This window comes from Apodemus sylvaticus, chromosome 17, assembly GCF_947179515.1.
Source record: "Apodemus sylvaticus chromosome 17, mApoSyl1.1, whole genome shotgun sequence".
NCBI classification, from domain to species: Eukaryota; Metazoa; Chordata; class Mammalia; order Rodentia; family Muridae; genus Apodemus; species Apodemus sylvaticus.
The window spans coordinates 63,259,749-63,278,004 of NC_067488.1; the positions used below are offsets into that span (position 1 = coordinate 63,259,749).

The following is an 18,256-nucleotide window of genomic DNA, read 5'->3' on the forward strand; positions in this document are numbered from 1 at the left end:
GTGAGTCTTGAAAAAATAAACAAGATTGACAAATCCTTAGTAAAACTAGCCAAGAAAGGCAACAGAGACTCAGATTAATAAAATGAGAAAGGAAAGAGAGATTTTACTTGAGGTACCAGTGAAGTTCCAATCATAAGGATACACTTGAAAGACCTCTATTCTGTCAAATTGGAGAAGCTAAAAAGAAATGGATATATTTATAAATGCATGTGCTCTACAAAGCAAAATGAGATAAATATTTAAAATACATCTACAGCAAGCAATGAAACAGCAAGAGTTAAGTCAGACTTACCTCAGACTTTCCAGACCAGTACCAATCCTTCCAAGATCACCTCATGAAACAGCAAAACATGGAGTACCTCCAAACTTTTGTTACAGAGCCATTACTGCCCTGATATTAAATCCAGATAAAGGAACAACAAAAAGTTACAACTGAATGTCCTTGAAGAACCTTGATGCAAATCCCCTGGGCCAATGAGATGGCGCCCCTGAAAAATGTGCTAACTAGGAGGCTAAGAACCTAGGATTGATCCCTGGGATCCAAATAGTGGAAAGATAGAAACAACTTTCTCGGGTTACACACACACACACACACACACACACACACACACAGCTAATGAACTAAATAGGTAGCTTCCCAAAAGGAAAACAGATTACTAATAATTCTTAAAAACATGTTCAACATCTTTAGAAATGCAAATTAAAACTACTCTGAGGTTCTATCTTAACCAACTTACAATGATATACATATATGTGTGTATGTATTTATGTATGTGTATATACATATATACACACATATATACAGATACAAACACACATATATGTATATATACATATATATGTATGCATGCATATACATACACACACACACACATATATATATACACACATACACATACATACACAGACTTTTATATAACGAATGCTGGCAAGGATGCAGAGAAAAGGAAGCCCCTTTTCACCTTTCATTGCTGTTGGGAGTGAAAATTGGTATAGCTTCTGTGGAAATCAATGTGGTGATGTCATAAAAATCTAAAAATGGAACTACTGTGCAACCCTGGTTTGACAAGCCTGGGCATAGACCTAAAGGGTTTAAAGATACTTGTGCATCCTTGTCTGTAGTTGCTTCAGTCACAATAGCAAAGAAATGAAATCAGACTAGATGTCACTGACAGATGAATGAATGCATAGTGACAAATAAGACATTTAATTCAGACATAAAGGAAAACACATTCTGTAGAAGAAGAGATAGAGATGGAAAGTATATTATTCAATATTTTCTCTCCTAGGTTGGTTCTAATTTCTAGTGTTTCTCTGTTTGTATTTCTTTGGGAGTATGGAAAGAGCCCAGGAAACTAGAAAGGGGTTCACAAGAGGACATGGACTGTGGAGTTTAGGTTGGGGAAGTAGTAAACACATGTGCTGTGTAAGTTGAGGAGACGGGTCTGCAGAGATGACTCAGCTATAAAAAGTGTGTGCTGATTTGCAAAGGACCCGAGTTTGATTCCCAGCACCCATGCTGGGCAGCTCACAACTGCCTGTAGCTCCAGCTCTAAGGAATCTGACACTCTCCTCTGGCCTTTGCAGGCACTGCATTTATGTGCACACACATAGCCACATGATTAAAAAGCAAGGAGAGAGGAAGCACTGGGAGTGGAAGAGCTAAGTAGGATGGGGGCGGGAGATGGAGTAGGAGACAGACAGAAGGGTCGATCAAAACTAGGTCCTAAGAAAACACCATAAGGAAATCTGACACTTGGTAATCTAATTAAAAAATATAACAATAAATGAAAAGTGATAACCTGCAGGGGTGGATAAAAGCTACTTTCTGGAGCCATAAGGTCAAATGATTATCACAATGCCAGAGTCGGGCAGATTAAGATTTTGGTTTACAGTCTCTGAGGCCCCTAATAGCAGTTCAGAAATTGCCACTCCTGCTAACTGTTCACCAAGACTGAAAGGTACTACCGCATTGCTGATAACACCAGGCATTCTGATCACAGGACACAAAGCAATCAAGCTGGAACTCACTGCGTGTTTGTTCCCTGCTGAGAGAAAATTGCCACCAATTGTCTTACTCTCAGAAGTGGTTCCTGAATGTTGTGTTTGCTACAGAGTAACTTGGCAGGATGTACATGTTTGTTACAAAGTAACTCTTCCCCCAGGGTGATAGATACTACGCACTGGTTTACTCACCCCTGCAGACCAAAGCATGAATACCACCAAGGTCAATTTGGTGAACATTAAAACTCAAGTTTTATGGGTGTTACTTATAGGACTATGAGTGAGAGGTTACTCACAGGGGCAGAAATGACTCAAAGACAGCTGTATCACTAAAGTCCTCCCCAGCATGGCTGACAGCTCACAAAAGCTGGGAACCTGGAGCAAACTATATAGCCAGGCTGAAGGGTGTCCTTCCCAAGCAACTCGGTTGGTCTCAGCCTCCTCCTGCAGCCCGTGTGGTCTCAGTCTTCTTTGTAGCTTTGCTTCTCTGCAGGGACTCAGAACAGTCTTTCTTGTTTACTCTTGGGAGGGAGGGGCCTCTAGTGAATCTGGTCAGTTTCAGGGACTTCCTGAAGTTATTTTGAGTTGCATGCAGGTGTGCAACTCTGTATACTGTGGGGAATAGGTGAAAAACAGTGGATATTTCTGGTGTAGGTTCTTGTCTTCAACCTTATTGAGATAGCTGGTTCAATACGCCATTTTATTGAGGCAGCCATTTCTATCTTCCAGCTTGCCACAGGAGAGACAAAATTACAAATGGGTGCCAACCACAACTACCTCCTTAGTGGGTTCTAGCAATCAAACTCAGGTTGCCAGACTTGTGTGGCTAGCTCCTTTGCCTGCTGAGCCATCTCCCCAGCCTATGAGTTCTCTTGAACTCACAGCAGCTGTAATTACCCGCAGACCTGCACAAGATCAGGCCTGTCAACAATGCCACGGAAGACACATGGACTCAAAGTATCCTGCCTCTCCCTTAATCAGTTAACGGTAACTAGACAGGGGTGGGGGAGGGGATTACAAGGCCCCACTCTTCCTATCTATAGGAAATTTAATGATTTCTACAAGATGGAGAAACATCTTTAGTGATGTAGTCACTGGTAAGGTGAATGGATTAATATTAGTTTGGGTTTTATGAGGCTTTGTTACAAAACCAAACTCCCTTTCTTGGGGTGGGAAAACCCAGAACAGCCCAAGGAGGCACACAAGTCCAGCAAAGCAAGATCTTTGTTTGAATTAGGCAGCAAAAACTGACCAATCAGGGACAACAGCACAGACTTGGGAGCTGACTGTGTCCCTGAAGTTGCACAGCATATTTCAAAGAGTGAAACCATAAAGTGAGAGGGGAGGGGAGTGAGCTTCAGAGTTATACAATAGTCTTTTTGACATTAAGGGTTAAGCAAGGAGTTCTCCTGGGTCTTATCTAGGGCTCCTGTCTTTAAGGCCCTTAACTCATTCTCCTAGACATTCGGTCCCAGAGTTCAGAGTGGTAAAGGAACAAAAGAGTTGGTTCCTGGGACCATGAACTCAGTTTGACCCACCAGCAAGATGGACAAGTTATCCCTGAGATGGCTATAGCTCTCCCCTTACACCTTCACTTTGTTTCCCGGTCACAGTAATGTAATAAAGGTTATGGAGCTCTGCCTCAAAAGGCCAGCCACAAAGAAACCTAGTGATCACAGACCCGACACTCTGAAACCCTGAGCCCAAAGAAATCTTGTATAGGGTAAACAGGCAAGTGGAAAATTACCCTGGCCCATCCTACCCCAGCTCTGTCGCTTGGAATTCACCATCCCTGTGACTCAGCTTTAAGGGTCAAACAGTGTTTCAGAGTTAATTGCCAAGCAACACTCCTGGCTGCACTGTATGTTTAGAGCTCACTGCGCATGCTCTAAAGACCCCATAAAAACCCACCCCTCTCCCGAGCCCTCGGTTCTCTTCCCATTCAGAGGCAGCCCCCTTTTGTTCTCAGTAAGTCTGTGAAGTTTGTTGTGTTGCATGGTGTGACTTTGTGGTATTTCTTTGCTGCCAGCTGTCCAGATGCCCTTGTACCAGAAAAACCCTTATCTTCCCACAACTTAAGTTCATTTCACTCAGATATTTCATCTAACCCGCTAGCATGATCCAGGAAGACGATGCTTCTGAGGTCATAGTTGGCAGACAACTGGGAGGGGCCAATGAGCAGAGGGAGGAAAGTAAGAAGTCTTGAACCACTGCATGCAGAAGCTAGTAAGCGGCAGAGACGTGTCGAGATCACACCACTATCACAGCACCTACAGGGCACCACACGGCTTTCTAGCCACAATGCCATTTAAGGTAGTGTTCCCATCCGCCAATCTCCCGTGGAACTCTTTGATCGCTAGGCCATTCACTACAGCAGAACCTCCGGAGCCCAGGACAGAGGGACGGACCCACCACCCTCACACTATATATGTGAAGGAAATAATAACCTGCAGCCACAGTGCCCGCTGTGGGCTCCAAACAAAAAGATGCTTTGTGGGACTTGTTTTATTACACTTAGTGTGTGGGCGTGCATACCGCAGTGAACAAACGCAGGTCAGAGAAGCACTTGGAGCGAATTCTCTCTGTGGTAGGCCCTGGGGGGTCAGTCTTGTTGGGACTGGTGGAAAGTGCCTTTCCCTGCTGTCCAATCTCATAGCCCTCAGCTCCTTAAAATGCTTTTTTTTTTTTTTTCAAAATTGCTGCCAAAAATATCTACTGTGTAACACACCTTCCCCCTCAGGCCCCCGTGAGGACTTCGTACTGAGGACATTGAGAAGGTACCAGTCGTTCACACGGAGAGCACAGCTGCACCTGCACCTGGAGCTCTGCCCCTCACCCCCAACTGGGAAATCAGCAGCTCTTCATAATCTGCGCCAAGCACTCTGGACACCTCTTGTCCTGGGGGTTAAGGTGTGAGACAGAGTCTGTGGCACCTAAAACTGTTCTGGAACATGCTGGAAGTTTAGGCAACCCCACCATCTCAAGGATGTGCTTTTTATCAGAGGGAACACAGCAACTAGATATATTTTCATTCTTGCTACATTTCTGCAGGGCAATTTTTATTGACATTAAACACTCTGTGCTCATAACGGTTCTTGCCTAGGCTTCTAACCACTTAAAATTTTGTAAATTTAAGCAGTCGAATGAAATCATCACACAGAATCAGGAGGTATTGGATTGTGCAAAAATTATCCAAGCACTTAAAATGCACTAGAAAGCCAACATACACAACTCAAAGAGAAAAAATTTATTGATATAAAATGCACTTATAAAATGTCCACAGAAGACATGTAATTTTTCACTGCTATATAAATTTATTGGGAATGTTATTCACATCTATTGTCACCTAAAGCATACTGTAAACAATGAGTTATACCCTAAAACAAATGCATACGTGATTCTCAGCAATCATTGGTTTAATTATTAGTAAGGTTACAAGATCACATCTATATTCTGGAATGTGCATTGACTTCGATGTAGTGTAATAAGACTTCAGAGCATAATTGCACACGATGCTTCAGAACAGTCCCCACTGGTTCTGGATCCGGAACACGTAGGACTCCCTCTGCTTGAAATGGCAGCTCTGGTGACGGCCTGCAACATGGCTCCAGGACTCTCACTGCGGCACTGTATGTCATGTGTGACGTCATGTACACACGTGCAACTAAAAAGTTTACCCCTAGTGAACAAGTGCAGCATCACTGTCAGCTGTCCTGCATATTTAAGTAGTAAAGTCTATGTATTTGTAAACAAACAAAACACACAATACTCAAATCTATTTTTAAAATTTTCCATCAGCCTGTAATTCCTCTTATGGTCTACGTGAATTCATACTGAATTTCTGAAAGGCGCGTGTATTACCTTAGGTAATAAGGCTCTGCAATGGGTGCTTCATATTTCATACCGTGAAATGTACATTACTGAAATTATCTTGTGCAGCATGAAGTTCAGGTCGAGGACTTCCAAATCCTGGACACGACAGTCCACTTCAAAACTTCCCAGTTGTGGCTCTGCAGCAGGTTTAGCAGATTAAATACCAGCTGTTCTAACTCCCGCTATTTCAAGTAACAAAGAACTCTTGAGGCTCAAAACTCTCTAGGTTGTTACTGAAAATACAAAGCTTCAGAAAACCCATGTTCTGAGAGACATTATTAACTGAAACAAGATCCTTAGGCTACATATCATCTGTGTTAGCCTACTAAGTACTAGAAATCAATAATTTTAGATCTGAATACTCACTAGCTCCCAAGCAATGTGACAACTTGCTTTAAGACACATGGTTTCAAAGAGAAGGAAAAAAAAAAAAACCCTTGAAACTTCAAACATTTTCACTTTAGTTTGTTTCTTTTCGAATGATACTTGACTTTTGATCTGACATGGCCATCTGGCTTCACTGTCTTTACAGAGTCTCTTTGGAAATAGACCGTTCGAAAGTTCTGCAGAGACCTTACTAGACTGTCGTCTCCAGTGCCACGAGACAGCCTGTGCTATCTGGTACCTTTTGAGCTTCGGCATGAGCTGCGGTTCTGAGATCTGAGCGCTGCTACAGCTGAGAGGTGGGGCAGGAGGCCGTGCTGCAGTACGCCCAGCATGCCTTTCCCCACCAGCAGACAGCCGCGGCCTGTTCTCCACAGCAGAAGACAGCCCCACCTGAGCATGCGCAAAGCAAGCAGCTGCCTGCCTCCTCCCAGGCTCCTTAACATACTCAAGAAGTGCGAGGATCTCAGGGTTGTTCCACTTCCCTTTGTACGGAAACTTAGACCTCACTACTGAGCTCTAAAAAGCAAGTCCTTATGCTTTGTGGAACTGGCCCACCTATGGAAAATATTGAAGATTATGTGAAAGTGTGGAATCAACACGCTATGAAAACAGTGTGACAAAAACAAACATTATTATGTTGAAACCTTGTCTAGTTTTAACTAAAAAATAAAAATCATGAGTCTTCTATAGCATTAATTTAAAAAATACATAGAAGTGAAAAGTGCTATTTTTCAAAAAGTACAATTTTCCTCCCAACTATATCAACATGGAATGATTTCAGTTCTCCTTGTACTAAAAGCTGGAAATTTTACAAAACTATATTGCAACATTTAATAAGACAATTTTAATCAGTAGTGGCTTCTGCTTCTGCTGGTCCCCTAATCAGTCTTCGGATTCCTCTCTTTCCTGCAGGACCTTTTGGTTTAGCAAAACTCTGCTTATGTGCATGCTGCTTGGGGTGGACTTCGTCGTACAGGAAATCTGAAGTCAGCTCATCCCCGTTGTCTATCTCAATCTGCAAAAGAGGAAGTCACCAGTCGGAAATGATGTAAAGCACGGGCCATTGAGAACTGATGCGCCGTAAGCCGACTCCCAGGTGTGGGTGTCTCCCTCCATGTGTACCACACACCTTCCACAAGAGAACAAGCAGGGACTGCAACTGTAGTGCTTCCCTTCCATCCCTTTCTGGGAGACGCCACAGCCACCTGCTAGCCTGCTGCGTCACCCGCTGCAGTGAGCACTGCATCCCCCAGCTGCCCTGCCTTACAAATCCAAACCCTGCGCCTGCTCTGTCACCCCTGTGCTACCTGGAATCACTCTAAATCAGGGGTAGGCCAATGATGGCCCGCAGGCCAAACCTGTAGCCCAACTTTAGAGCAATTTACACTTTTAGGGGCTTAAAAACAACAATAACATGGGAAAGACACCCATGTCAGCTGGGGTCTAAAGTCTAAGATATTTACTGTCGAGTCTTGCACAGTGTCAGCTGACCCTTTGTGAAAGGTGCTAGCATACACTGAGTGACAGACAGAACCTAGAACTGCTCCAGGCTCAGCACCCCAATACCAGCAGTTTATAAGGAAATGTCTTTGCTTATACCCTACCTACATTTAAGAATATATATGGCGATCTGGTAGCAATACCCCACCTTCGTAAACTGACAGAAATGTTCTATATGTATTACGAACCTAATGCCAATGAACACTTGTAATTATCAGTTATTAAGAAATAGAATTTTCCACTTTATTCAAGTTTATACTGAAATAGGCACTATGGCTTGTAGTTACCATTCAACTTAACACAAATCTAAACTTGGGGCTCGTGACAGGTCATCGTGGGCACTCAGCAGGCTCTAAGGACTTAGGATGGAACAGTAAGAATAAGTCTTCTCATGTATAAGGCAGGACACTTGGAGAGGTCCCACCCAGATGGAGATGACAGTGACTTGAGCAGCGTTTAGTATTCTGAAATAGCACAGCCCACCTTTCTGATCACGTCCATCTGCAGCTGTCTCTCCACAATTTCTAGCAGAGGGCTCTTGCAGCTGGAATACAGCATCCGCTCCCTTATGCTGCACGTGTATCCAGGCATTGAATAAATAAAAACTGGAAGTTCAAAGAACAACAATTAGAATACTCACTAAAGCAAGTCTATAACCCTCCTAAAACTGCATCTAAGCTCCTGGCGAGAATACACAAGCACAGTGCTGAGCCTGCAGGCCCGCGCTGAGGACAAGGCGCACGGCCATACCTACGGACTCTAAGTAGTCTCCTTCATGGGAATGCTTATACAGAAAGAAATGGTAGCGCGCTGAATCCTTGGGAATCCTCTTTGGCAAATCTTTTAGTTCTGTATTTTCTGTGTTGGCCAAAATTATTGTTTCATTTTTTATATCTATTTCCTATAAAAAGAGAAACAGCATTTATGAAACAGGTAAAACATAAATTAATTTAAACAAGAGTCCAAGATGGTGTACACAGTCGTCGGTCGTCGGGGACCATCTAGGAGAGGCCAAGGCTGGCAGGGGGCCTTCCTGAGGTGGCCCGCCTTTTTGCGTGGACTAAGATGGGTGAGCCCTGAGAGGCGGGGTCCCAAAGAGACTTCATCTCAGGATTGCTTCTTGCAGCTGAAATGTCTTTCCTGTCACTATTAAATTAATATAATTATCTGTGGGCAATAGCCTACCCCAATGAGTAGATTTTCTGGAGATCAACATAAAGATGAACTTTCATGAATTAATGCTGTTTATATAAATTTATGATTTTATAAACGTCCTAATTTGATTCAAATAATGTTAGAATGGTTGTTTTGCTAGAAAGATGTAATAAAGTTAGAATTAAGAAAACAATGTACCCATTCCTCGTAATAGTAAGTAAAGGCTGCATAATAACAAATACAATGAGCTTGCATAATGATACTAAAAGAGAAATAGGCTTGGGACAAATTTGTGTTTAAGGAAAAACATTCAGGTCCAAGGATGAAGCCACAGGTGTGCACTATGCTAAGGCCATGTAAAAAGTGTAGCTTTGAACTTATGAGTTTACAGAGTGACACACTGCTTTGAACTTGTTATTGATACCCTGTTACTCCCCTTATGTAACATTTTATCTAGCAGGCCATTCTTTCTCACACAGAGAACTTCTGTGCTAAGGATATAAAAGGCTGAAAGCAGTAACAAAAGGCACTGAGCCCTGCCCTATTGGGTGTGCATGTCTGTGTGACATCTTTCCCTTCCCCTTTCAGGTGTGCACATCTGTGTGATTGACATCTTTCTTTTTCCTTTTCATTCAAGATTTGAGGAACTCCCGGGCCAGTGATAGGCTTCTGACTGACTCACCAGAAAAAGGAGCACTAGCAATAAGTCCTCTACTGAATTCTCAGCTGCTGGACAGCAGGATGATTGCCAGAGTATTATATATTAAGTTTATAGAGTAAATAAGACGTGCTTAGTGAAGCACAGAGCTGACAGCTAACAGGCCAGAGGTCATCTGCCCTAGATGCTGTGCTCCCCTTTAACCCTTTCCAGCCAGCAGGCCCCAGCAGTGGATGATCTGACATTTTCATATATAGTACTCTGCCATTTAAAAAAGTAAACAGTGAGATCCTGCCTTAAAAGAAAAAAGTTAATAAAAAAAACAAGAAAAGCAAACACATAAAGTTAGATAAATGTAAGAACTATACAAGCCGTAGAAACCAAGGGAGAGCCCCTGTACAGGCAGCCTATCTCTCTTACCAGCTGCACATAGTTGAGCTGTCTCTTACTCAGTTTTTCCAAAGCCTGGAAGGCATCTCGAGAAATCGGAAATGCTACTCCTTGTAGTGTCTGATGCTTTGTGTCCACACTCACGTCAGTTTGTACCTAAGTAGGACAGATATAATTGACTGGTGACGCTTCAGTATTCAACAGTGTTCAGTGGCAAAAAGAAGACAACTCTACTTTAAAAAATATAGTAAATCTCTCATTTACCCTTTCCCAATATATGGTTCAAAATCTTAAACTATTTTTAACGCAGAAGGCAAGTCATTTCTCACACCGGTTTACTGTCCCACTAGCACACTGTGGACGTGCAGAGTGCATGATACACAGTTAGGAATTATTGGGAGGGGTGCCTGAATGGCGGCTCTGGAGGTGTGTCCTTAGCTCAGGTTCCAGTAGCTACAGATGCTCTTCTACAGTGTCATCAGATTACCTCTTTAAGCACAAACTTTTCTTGCTAGAATTTCTGAACAGAAAAATGTGTGCAGTATGCATAGACCTTTACTCTGTTCTACTGGACATAAAATGCAACACAAACATCATGCATTGAACTGAGAAGGTCACAGGACACAGACAAAACACACAGCTCAACAGGCTATAGCTGTGCACATTCCAGATGTGGGGCTTTCTTTACTAAACGATGTTCTGTGGATGAGAGGAGGGTGCTTCAAGAAAGCTTTTCAGTGCGCCTAAGGATTTTTCTACTTGATAAAGGTCAGCTAGTATAGGATCTCATTTGCAATATTGCAACAGAAAGTTGAATACAGACTATACTTAGGCAATGGATGGAGATTCTATATCATGATACTAATGAGAATATTATAGAACATATGCAAATGCATACCCTAATGTGATCCTCTGGGTTCTGATTGCAAGGAATAAAACATACTATCAAATTTGTAAAAAAAAAAAGTCACATAAAAGCCCTACTCAACTTTAGTTTAAAATACATGCTAAATCCTTGCTATCAATGGACTATTAAAGGTACTGAGCCATCCCAGTCTGGTCCAGCCTGGTGCAAAGAAGAGGGAACAGAGGTTCTGGGCACTGTGTTCTTCTCTGTAAAGTTCCAGTAGAAGGAAAGCCATTATAAAAACCAACTAAGATGGCTGAGGAAAAGCAGTAAACCCTGGCTCCAGATCTTCTGGCGCCAATGTGCATCACAAATATTCAACCTTCCATACACGTCTCTATCCAAGGACACAGAATGAAAGCCCGTCTAGAGATCCTAAGCAGCCTCTGGCATCCTGAATTTATTCTCTTTAGTAAGCACCAGTCCCTGAAGTAATATACTCTTAAAAGAATGTTCCTCATGCAGCTGCATTAGATATAAAGCTTTTTGCAATCACTGGGTAACACACTTTTCTCTTTAGCAAGTTTTCACAGTGCAGAGCTTCCGGCAAGAAGTTTGTTTGAACATGTATCTCAGGGATAGCCCTTTATGAATTGCTGTTACTTTAATACGAACGTCTTACTTTTTTTCTGAAAACATATAAAGAACACAGATCTGTTTTTAACCTAAACAGAATAAACCTAACGGACCAACTTCTGATTTTTAGTTACCTGCAGGTCTATTCATTAAGCACACAATTTTGACACTCTGGAACTTTGACACAGTTTAGGCTGTGGCCTACCTCATTGATTTTAATCTGCCGTAATTCTTCCTCAGCTGCAGTCAGTGGGGCAGGGGAAGACTGGGACAGCAAATACTTTTTATATCCATGTAATGATACATCCTCCTGTAAGCAAAGAAATAAATTATTATTTTCCAGGCATACAACCATGGTGAGGTTACATTAAAAAAATAAACTTGATAGAAAAGAAGATGAGGTGATACTGCACAGCAGGGGGCTCCTCTCTTTCCTAAATTTAATCCTGTCTGTTGAAGGCTTCAGAACAAGTGTACCCTCCTGTTTTCCTCAAGTGTACAATCAGCAATCTTTTGTCTAGGTTTGGTCAGCCAGGAAACAAACTGACGAAGCTTCAAGCCTACAGGACACCTGGAATTCATCATGTCCTATGGAAATTCAAACTTCGGAGTAATTTACTCAGTCTAAGTTCTGTATTACAGTCACTTATATAGTGTCTGCACAAGTATTCACCACACAAAAAGCACATCAGAGAGGGCTTTATACTCATGAGCATGTGGCTCTCGGAAGGCTACAAGTGAGAAAGCTGACAGGCCGCCCTCCTCCCGGCTCACAGGGGAGAGAACACCTCCTCTACTGCCTGAGCGTGTCATCTTCTGAAGCATGAGTATATGCCAAGCAACTTAATTCATAAATATAATCATAAAAGCATCAATGTGGCACACAAACTAAAGGATATTTCAATAGTGTTTATTCTCAACATCAAACAGATACAAGCAAATTTATTAGCACCAACTTGCAAACCTTGAGCTAGAACAATGTCCACCTTACGCTTACAGACTGAGACACTGAAATTCCTAACCTACTCTTGTTATTCTGAGACAGGATCTCACTGCGGCGCCCTGACTGTCCTGGAACACAGTATGAAGATGAGGCTGGTGTCACCCTCAGAGAGTGTGCCGCCTCCCTCCCACATGCTGTGATTACAGGTTTGGCCCACCACGCCTGGCTTCATCAGCTTTGGTTTATTTTTGTTTTTTTGAAACATTAAAAAAACACACATAAATGTAAGTTTTTTATAAATGTAAGCTTTGCACCTTTACTGTCCCAAACACTTCATCTTTAATGTGGCCGCCTCCAAATTCTTTTTTCAGAGTTGCTCTGGTTGCCGCATACAGCATTTTTTGACGAACCTATACCATCATGAAAGTTTCAGATGTTAACAGTATTGACTTTATAAAACAACGGACATTATAAAAGAAAGCACTGATGTATTAAAATCTTCAGCGTTTTAAAAGAGAAAGCTGACACTGACAACTATAAACTGGGTGTCTAAACCATTAATGACCATCAAGGTAGGTTTTAAATTATGTAGTATGCTTGCTTAAAATACAAAATAAGCTCCTAGCTTTACAAAGCGCAAAGTTAGTTGCAAGAATAAAAAACAAAAACAAAAACCCTAAAGTACTATTTTACAATACGAGGGGGAGATCAATACAAAGTAATCTTTGCAGTGGTATTTTACTCAAAGCTAGACTTGGTCAGAACCGAGTGCCCCTGGATTTGGGGTGGGAGATGCCATTGATGAGCGACACTGGGGAGGACATGCATTGGACATGCATTCTATTAGTAAAGAGCTTCAAGAGCTCTCCTGGGTCACTATTACTTAACACAAACATTTCGTAATTCTAAATAGTGAAATCTGCTGTTTCTTTCAGACAGAATTAAATCCGGGTAATCTTTTCAGAATATCTAGAAAACACTAAAAATTAGCTTCTTATAAGAAACCACAGACTCTTTAAAATATTGTGCAATATTCACATCCAATTCCACCTTTTATTCTATTTTAGTCTACTATCAGCTTTTTTGGTTTGTTTGTTTGGGGAGAGGATTATTCCTCTATGGGAAAAGACTGTCCCTTCTTACCCTTCCTTTAGTCTGAAAATACCTCAGAAAAAATTTTCTTCCTAGCATTTAATGCCAAACAAACAAATAAACAAACACAACAAAACAAAAACTATAAAAAATTACTCACATGAGAATGATCTGGAGACCATGCAATGAATATCCACTCATATCCCTGGGCATTCTGGGAGTCTAACCTGAACAACACATAGCAGGGCTGCCTGTCCTCCAGCAGGGGCAAGACAAAGGCGTCGTAGTCCTGCTCCCAGGAAGCCGACGGCGGACGGCTGGACCCGACCACCAGCTGCTCTACGAAAGGACAAATGTGAAATGAATGCTGGGTAGTATCATGTGCTAATATAATGAAGACAAGAAGAATGACTTATGTCTCAATTACTATAGTAATAGCTGAATTAATGTTTAAGTAGGGGTCAATTAGAGTTCTACTTGTTAAAATCACCATATTAGGAGAGAGAATATAGTATATATACAACTTCATTTACAACTCAAAACTATAATTCTTGAAATTAATATTTAATTGTAAAGAATTATGAAACAAGCTTTAGCTCCAACTTGACAACACCACTGTTGGTTTAAAATGTTGCCTAAACACAAACTAGAACTGGGAGTCGCCACAGTTTCTAAGTGCTGTCTTGTAGAACTATGTAAGATTATGAAGGGAGTACTCCCAGTCACCTGTACCCATAGACAGGTACATCAGCACTACACAGCAACAGGCCAAACCCGTGACAGCTTCCACCTTCCCCTTAAGAGAACATGCTGTGGTAAGGTCAGATAAAAACACTGTTCGTGTTTTAGAATAATCATAGGCTAGCAACACAAATCTCCCAGAAATCCCAGAAATAAAGACCAAGAATATAATAATATGCAGTTTATATGAACTTAAAAACAGCATTATGTGCTAAAGATGATGGAATATATATATTCATATTCATATATATATTCATATATATATTTCCAGCTGCAGCTGCTCCAAGGAAAAAAAGAAAGGTACAGTTGTGAAAGGATATCCTTCATTAGAAAAACAGTAACAGTTAAAAAGGTCTGGAGCAAACTATAAAGTATTAGATCATTAATTAATTTATTTTTTTCATTCTCTGAAATTTCCTAGTTTGTCTCAAGATTAAAAACATTTGTCTCAAGATTAAAAAAATCTGGAAAATATTTAGGAAATAGAAATTTCCTTAAGTATGAATTAGATACAGTTTATCTTTTCATTTTGCTTACTAACTGGCATTCATAAATTTAGCTGCTTTGAATTATATATATATTTGTTCCTACAGGACTTAAGATTTTCTAAACTAGTTTCACATTTAAATAGATAAGCAGAAAATGGAAAACAAATGGTTTATTTCCAGTTTGTGAAAAAAACAAGTTATTTTTTTCCAAAACAAAATGTGTTGGGGTATTTGAGAAGGCCGACAGAGCGCTTTCAGCACACCATCTCAACTGGAAGTTATTAACAGTTTCTTCAAATCCATCTGTGTCAGATGTAGCCAATGTCTCTCCAATAGCCACCCCCAATTTAAAAGGAAAACAGGCTGAAAGGCAAACTCTGAACCGCCTTCATGCTGATTAATAGTTCAAATTACTAGTAATGCTTAGAAACCTGAAACTGTAACAGCTAACCCCCCACGGGCACAGAGTATCTTAAAACTGTTAACTAACCATTTTCAATAGATAGTTTCAGAAGTCTGTATTTCCCATTTCTGGCTCTCGCAAAGATCTCTTTAACATCTTCACTTGCTGTGGAAAATGATAAAGAAAACAAAGTGTTTAAACTTAGAAGTAGTTTAGTTTGTATTTACCTAAGAAAAACATAAATTAAAGAAACATGTGGTGCATATAACCCCTTCTTGTTATTATAAAACAGAAACATAAAATATGGGCTTTGGCTATGAATAAAAACTAAATACTAGCATTTAGAAGTACAGGAACTTTAACATTTTAGGCACAGAACTCTGTAGCAGAAGTAATACTAGGGTGAATATTTTTAGTCAAGCCCAGTAATGGACAAATTGCTGAAAACGCTGAAAAGCTGCTTCTATTGTCCAATTTTAAGTTTGTGATAGCTCCTTCATCAAATCATTTCCTGTATCTGTCCATCAAAAACAACAGGATCACGTCTCATATACTGATTAAAAACTTGTAAAATATACTAGATCTTACAATGTTTATATTTTTCTTGTATCCATCGAGCAAAGAAACATTTAATATCCTATCCCTGTGTAGTCATTATTACTTCAAATTCCGTCTTGTGTTGTTGATTCCCAAGCAAGACTACTATTTATGTCTTGCTATATAAAAGGCTCAAACATTAAACAATAATTTTGACATACTTAGATGCCAAGAGTAACACGGGGGAAAATTCAATGTTTTTAGATCTGAGACTATTTTTTTGCCTGCACGTGTACGGAATTAGGTGGTGGTGTCAAAAACCCTTAAACACAAAACAAGTATTAAGTAGTCACCTGGAGGAACGGCTACGTTAACTATTAAAGGACGTGCTCTAGTTTATATTAGAACTCGTAAAATAACCCCGGGATTCCGAGGAGGTGAGAACGTCCAAGTTGCCTATTTTCAAACCAGGAAATAATAATGGCGAGCAAGATACACAAGTAAACTGCACATTCAACTGTATCCACGGGGTGATGAGGTGTAGCCACACAGATCAGACTTTTCAGCTGCCTGGGGAGCAAGCATCCAAAGATGGGAAAACACTTCCTACTCAGGATTTCTCAGAAAGGAAGGCACACCCGCGTTCTGAGAGAAAATCCGGGGAGTTCGGGAGGCACCCTACAGCGGTGGGATCTGTTTGGTTTTCAAACGATCTGAGTGCTGCAACAATCTCCTTTGGCGGGTCCTGAGGGAAAGTCGCTCGGCTGGCCGGTGGAAGGAACCTGGCTAGCTTCGGTCTTCCTGATCTCAGCACCGGGGCCGGGATGCAGCGGGGTCGCCCGGTACATCCTCAGGTCTCCACTCTCTGGCAGCCACCGGCCTGTTACGTGGCGGCCGCCGGGTAAGGGCCGCAAGGGACACAGTCGGGGCCGTTGCACACAGAGCAGCTCCAATGCCGTCTACGCCTCCAGCGCTCGGGCCCGCAGCCTCCCGGGAGCCCCAGCCCCGTGGCGCCGTTACCTTGGATGCCGGTCTGGTGGGACATGGCGGCGGCCCCAGGTTCCCGGCTCCGGCACAGGGTGCGGTAGCGGCCCCGGCCGGCGGATCCAGGAAGTAGCGGCTCCGCCTGCGCGTCATCGGCCCGCGACCTTCAGCTCCGCCCCCCGGCACCAGCCCCGCCCTCCTGCGCTGCATAGATCCCGCCCAGGAATCCGCCCCCTGTTCTTTGACTGGCCACCCTTACTGTCGTCACAATCTCCGCCCCCTCCAGGCATTGGCCGCGCTCTTTCCCGGCAATGACCTTTGTGTCCCACCCCTCTGCTGTGCCTTTCCAGGATGCACCTTAGGGTAGTGGGCTGTGTGTCTGCCACACACCACAGCGACCCTGCCACAAAATGCTTTAGAGGGGAAATGGTCATTTTCCCAAACAAACGCTTTCTGCATGAAAGACATACCCTTTGCTGTAAAGAAAAGGTCACTTTAAGGCAAAGGGTAAAACAGCTAAACATTTGCAAAGCAATATGGGGTTCTAGACCACTCCTGGCCCTCTTTAAAATAAGAGACTATAGAGTTCTCCATCATTTGCCTTGTGACTTGAATCTTAAACTGTTCACTTTGCAATTGGTCACTATCACACAAAACCATTGTTCTTGCCTCAAAAAAAAATTATTCTGAAACCAAATATGTGTCCAATCAGGGGAGGGGCACTAATTCAGGTGACCCCCACCCCAAGAATCTTGTTTCAACTTGGGAACAGATTTATGACATTTTTTTTGTAGTAGTAGAACAAAAGAAAATAACAAATCATCTTTAAAATATATTTGGTGGGGACATAGGACTATACCTGAAGTGGGGAAATTTCTGCTACTTGTTCAGATATTACATAAAGAGGACATCTTTAACCTTTCAATGGGAGAAGCTAAGTGGACTGTACATTTCCAAGGATGGATGTTAGTTCAGACTCAGAAGTGGTCAGTAAGTGGGATGGCCCAAGATAATTTGGCTTGGGACCTACACCAAAGACCTACACAATCTGGCAGTTCTAATCAGCTAGGCAACCTTTTTGAGTCTTTAACAGGTGTGGGGTGGCTTTTTTTTTTCTGGAAATTTCTGCTCACAGCACTTTAAGAGACCTCATTGTCCTTTCTCTGGTTCCCCAAAGAACTGAGTATAAAACCACTGAACTGACCCGACTCTGTGGTCAGTTCAACCCCTGAAAATCATTAACAGAGCTTTGCTTTAGGTTAGCCTTTTATTGCTTCAAATCAAATTGTATGGAAACAGGAGTTTACATTCTTTCGCACTGTAGGCTTTGATCGGCATGCATTCCCCTGTGAAAGTTAATTCTATTGTTTACATTTATATGTGTTTTCTAAGTAGAATGCTAGGTCTAGATTTTAGGCCTTGGACTAATAAATTATTTATTTTTTATATCCAAAGCAATTCAGGCAAACAACATAATGACAAGGTACAGAGTCCCTCTTTGAGTATAATGCACTTTAAATAAGCCACGAAATGGGCCAGCAACTGCTTCTCTTTGTGGAAACCACGGGGGGAAAATAATGTGCTGGGGCTCGTGAGCTAGACTCTGTTCCTTTAACAG

General features: G+C 41.8%; 1 protein-coding gene across 2 annotated transcripts; it reads right to left on the reverse strand.

Moving 5' to 3' along the window:
* Positions 1 to 5,236: 5,236 nt before the first annotated feature.
* On the reverse strand, positions 5,237 to 16,788 carry Twf1 (twinfilin actin binding protein 1). 2 transcript variants are annotated; one of them, XM_052160991.1, is made up of 9 exons: positions 16,675 to 16,788; positions 15,205 to 15,282; positions 13,646 to 13,824; positions 12,708 to 12,803; positions 11,656 to 11,760; positions 9,998 to 10,123; positions 8,515 to 8,665; positions 8,248 to 8,369; positions 5,237 to 7,279 (listed from the first exon to the last, which is right to left on the reverse strand). In XM_052160991.1, exons 1-9 carry the CDS (start codon positions 16,697 to 16,699, stop codon positions 7,109 to 7,111), a joined length of 1,053 nt encoding a protein of 350 aa, XP_052016951.1. In that variant the 5' UTR covers positions 16,700 to 16,788; the 3' UTR covers positions 5,237 to 7,108. The 2 variants fall into 2 exon arrangements, with proteins under 2 accessions (XP_052016951.1, XP_052016953.1); XM_052160993.1 differs by lacking the exon at positions 16,675 to 16,788 and having other exon boundaries at positions 13,646 to 13,819.
* Between the last annotated feature and the right edge of the window lie 1,468 nt (positions 16,789 to 18,256).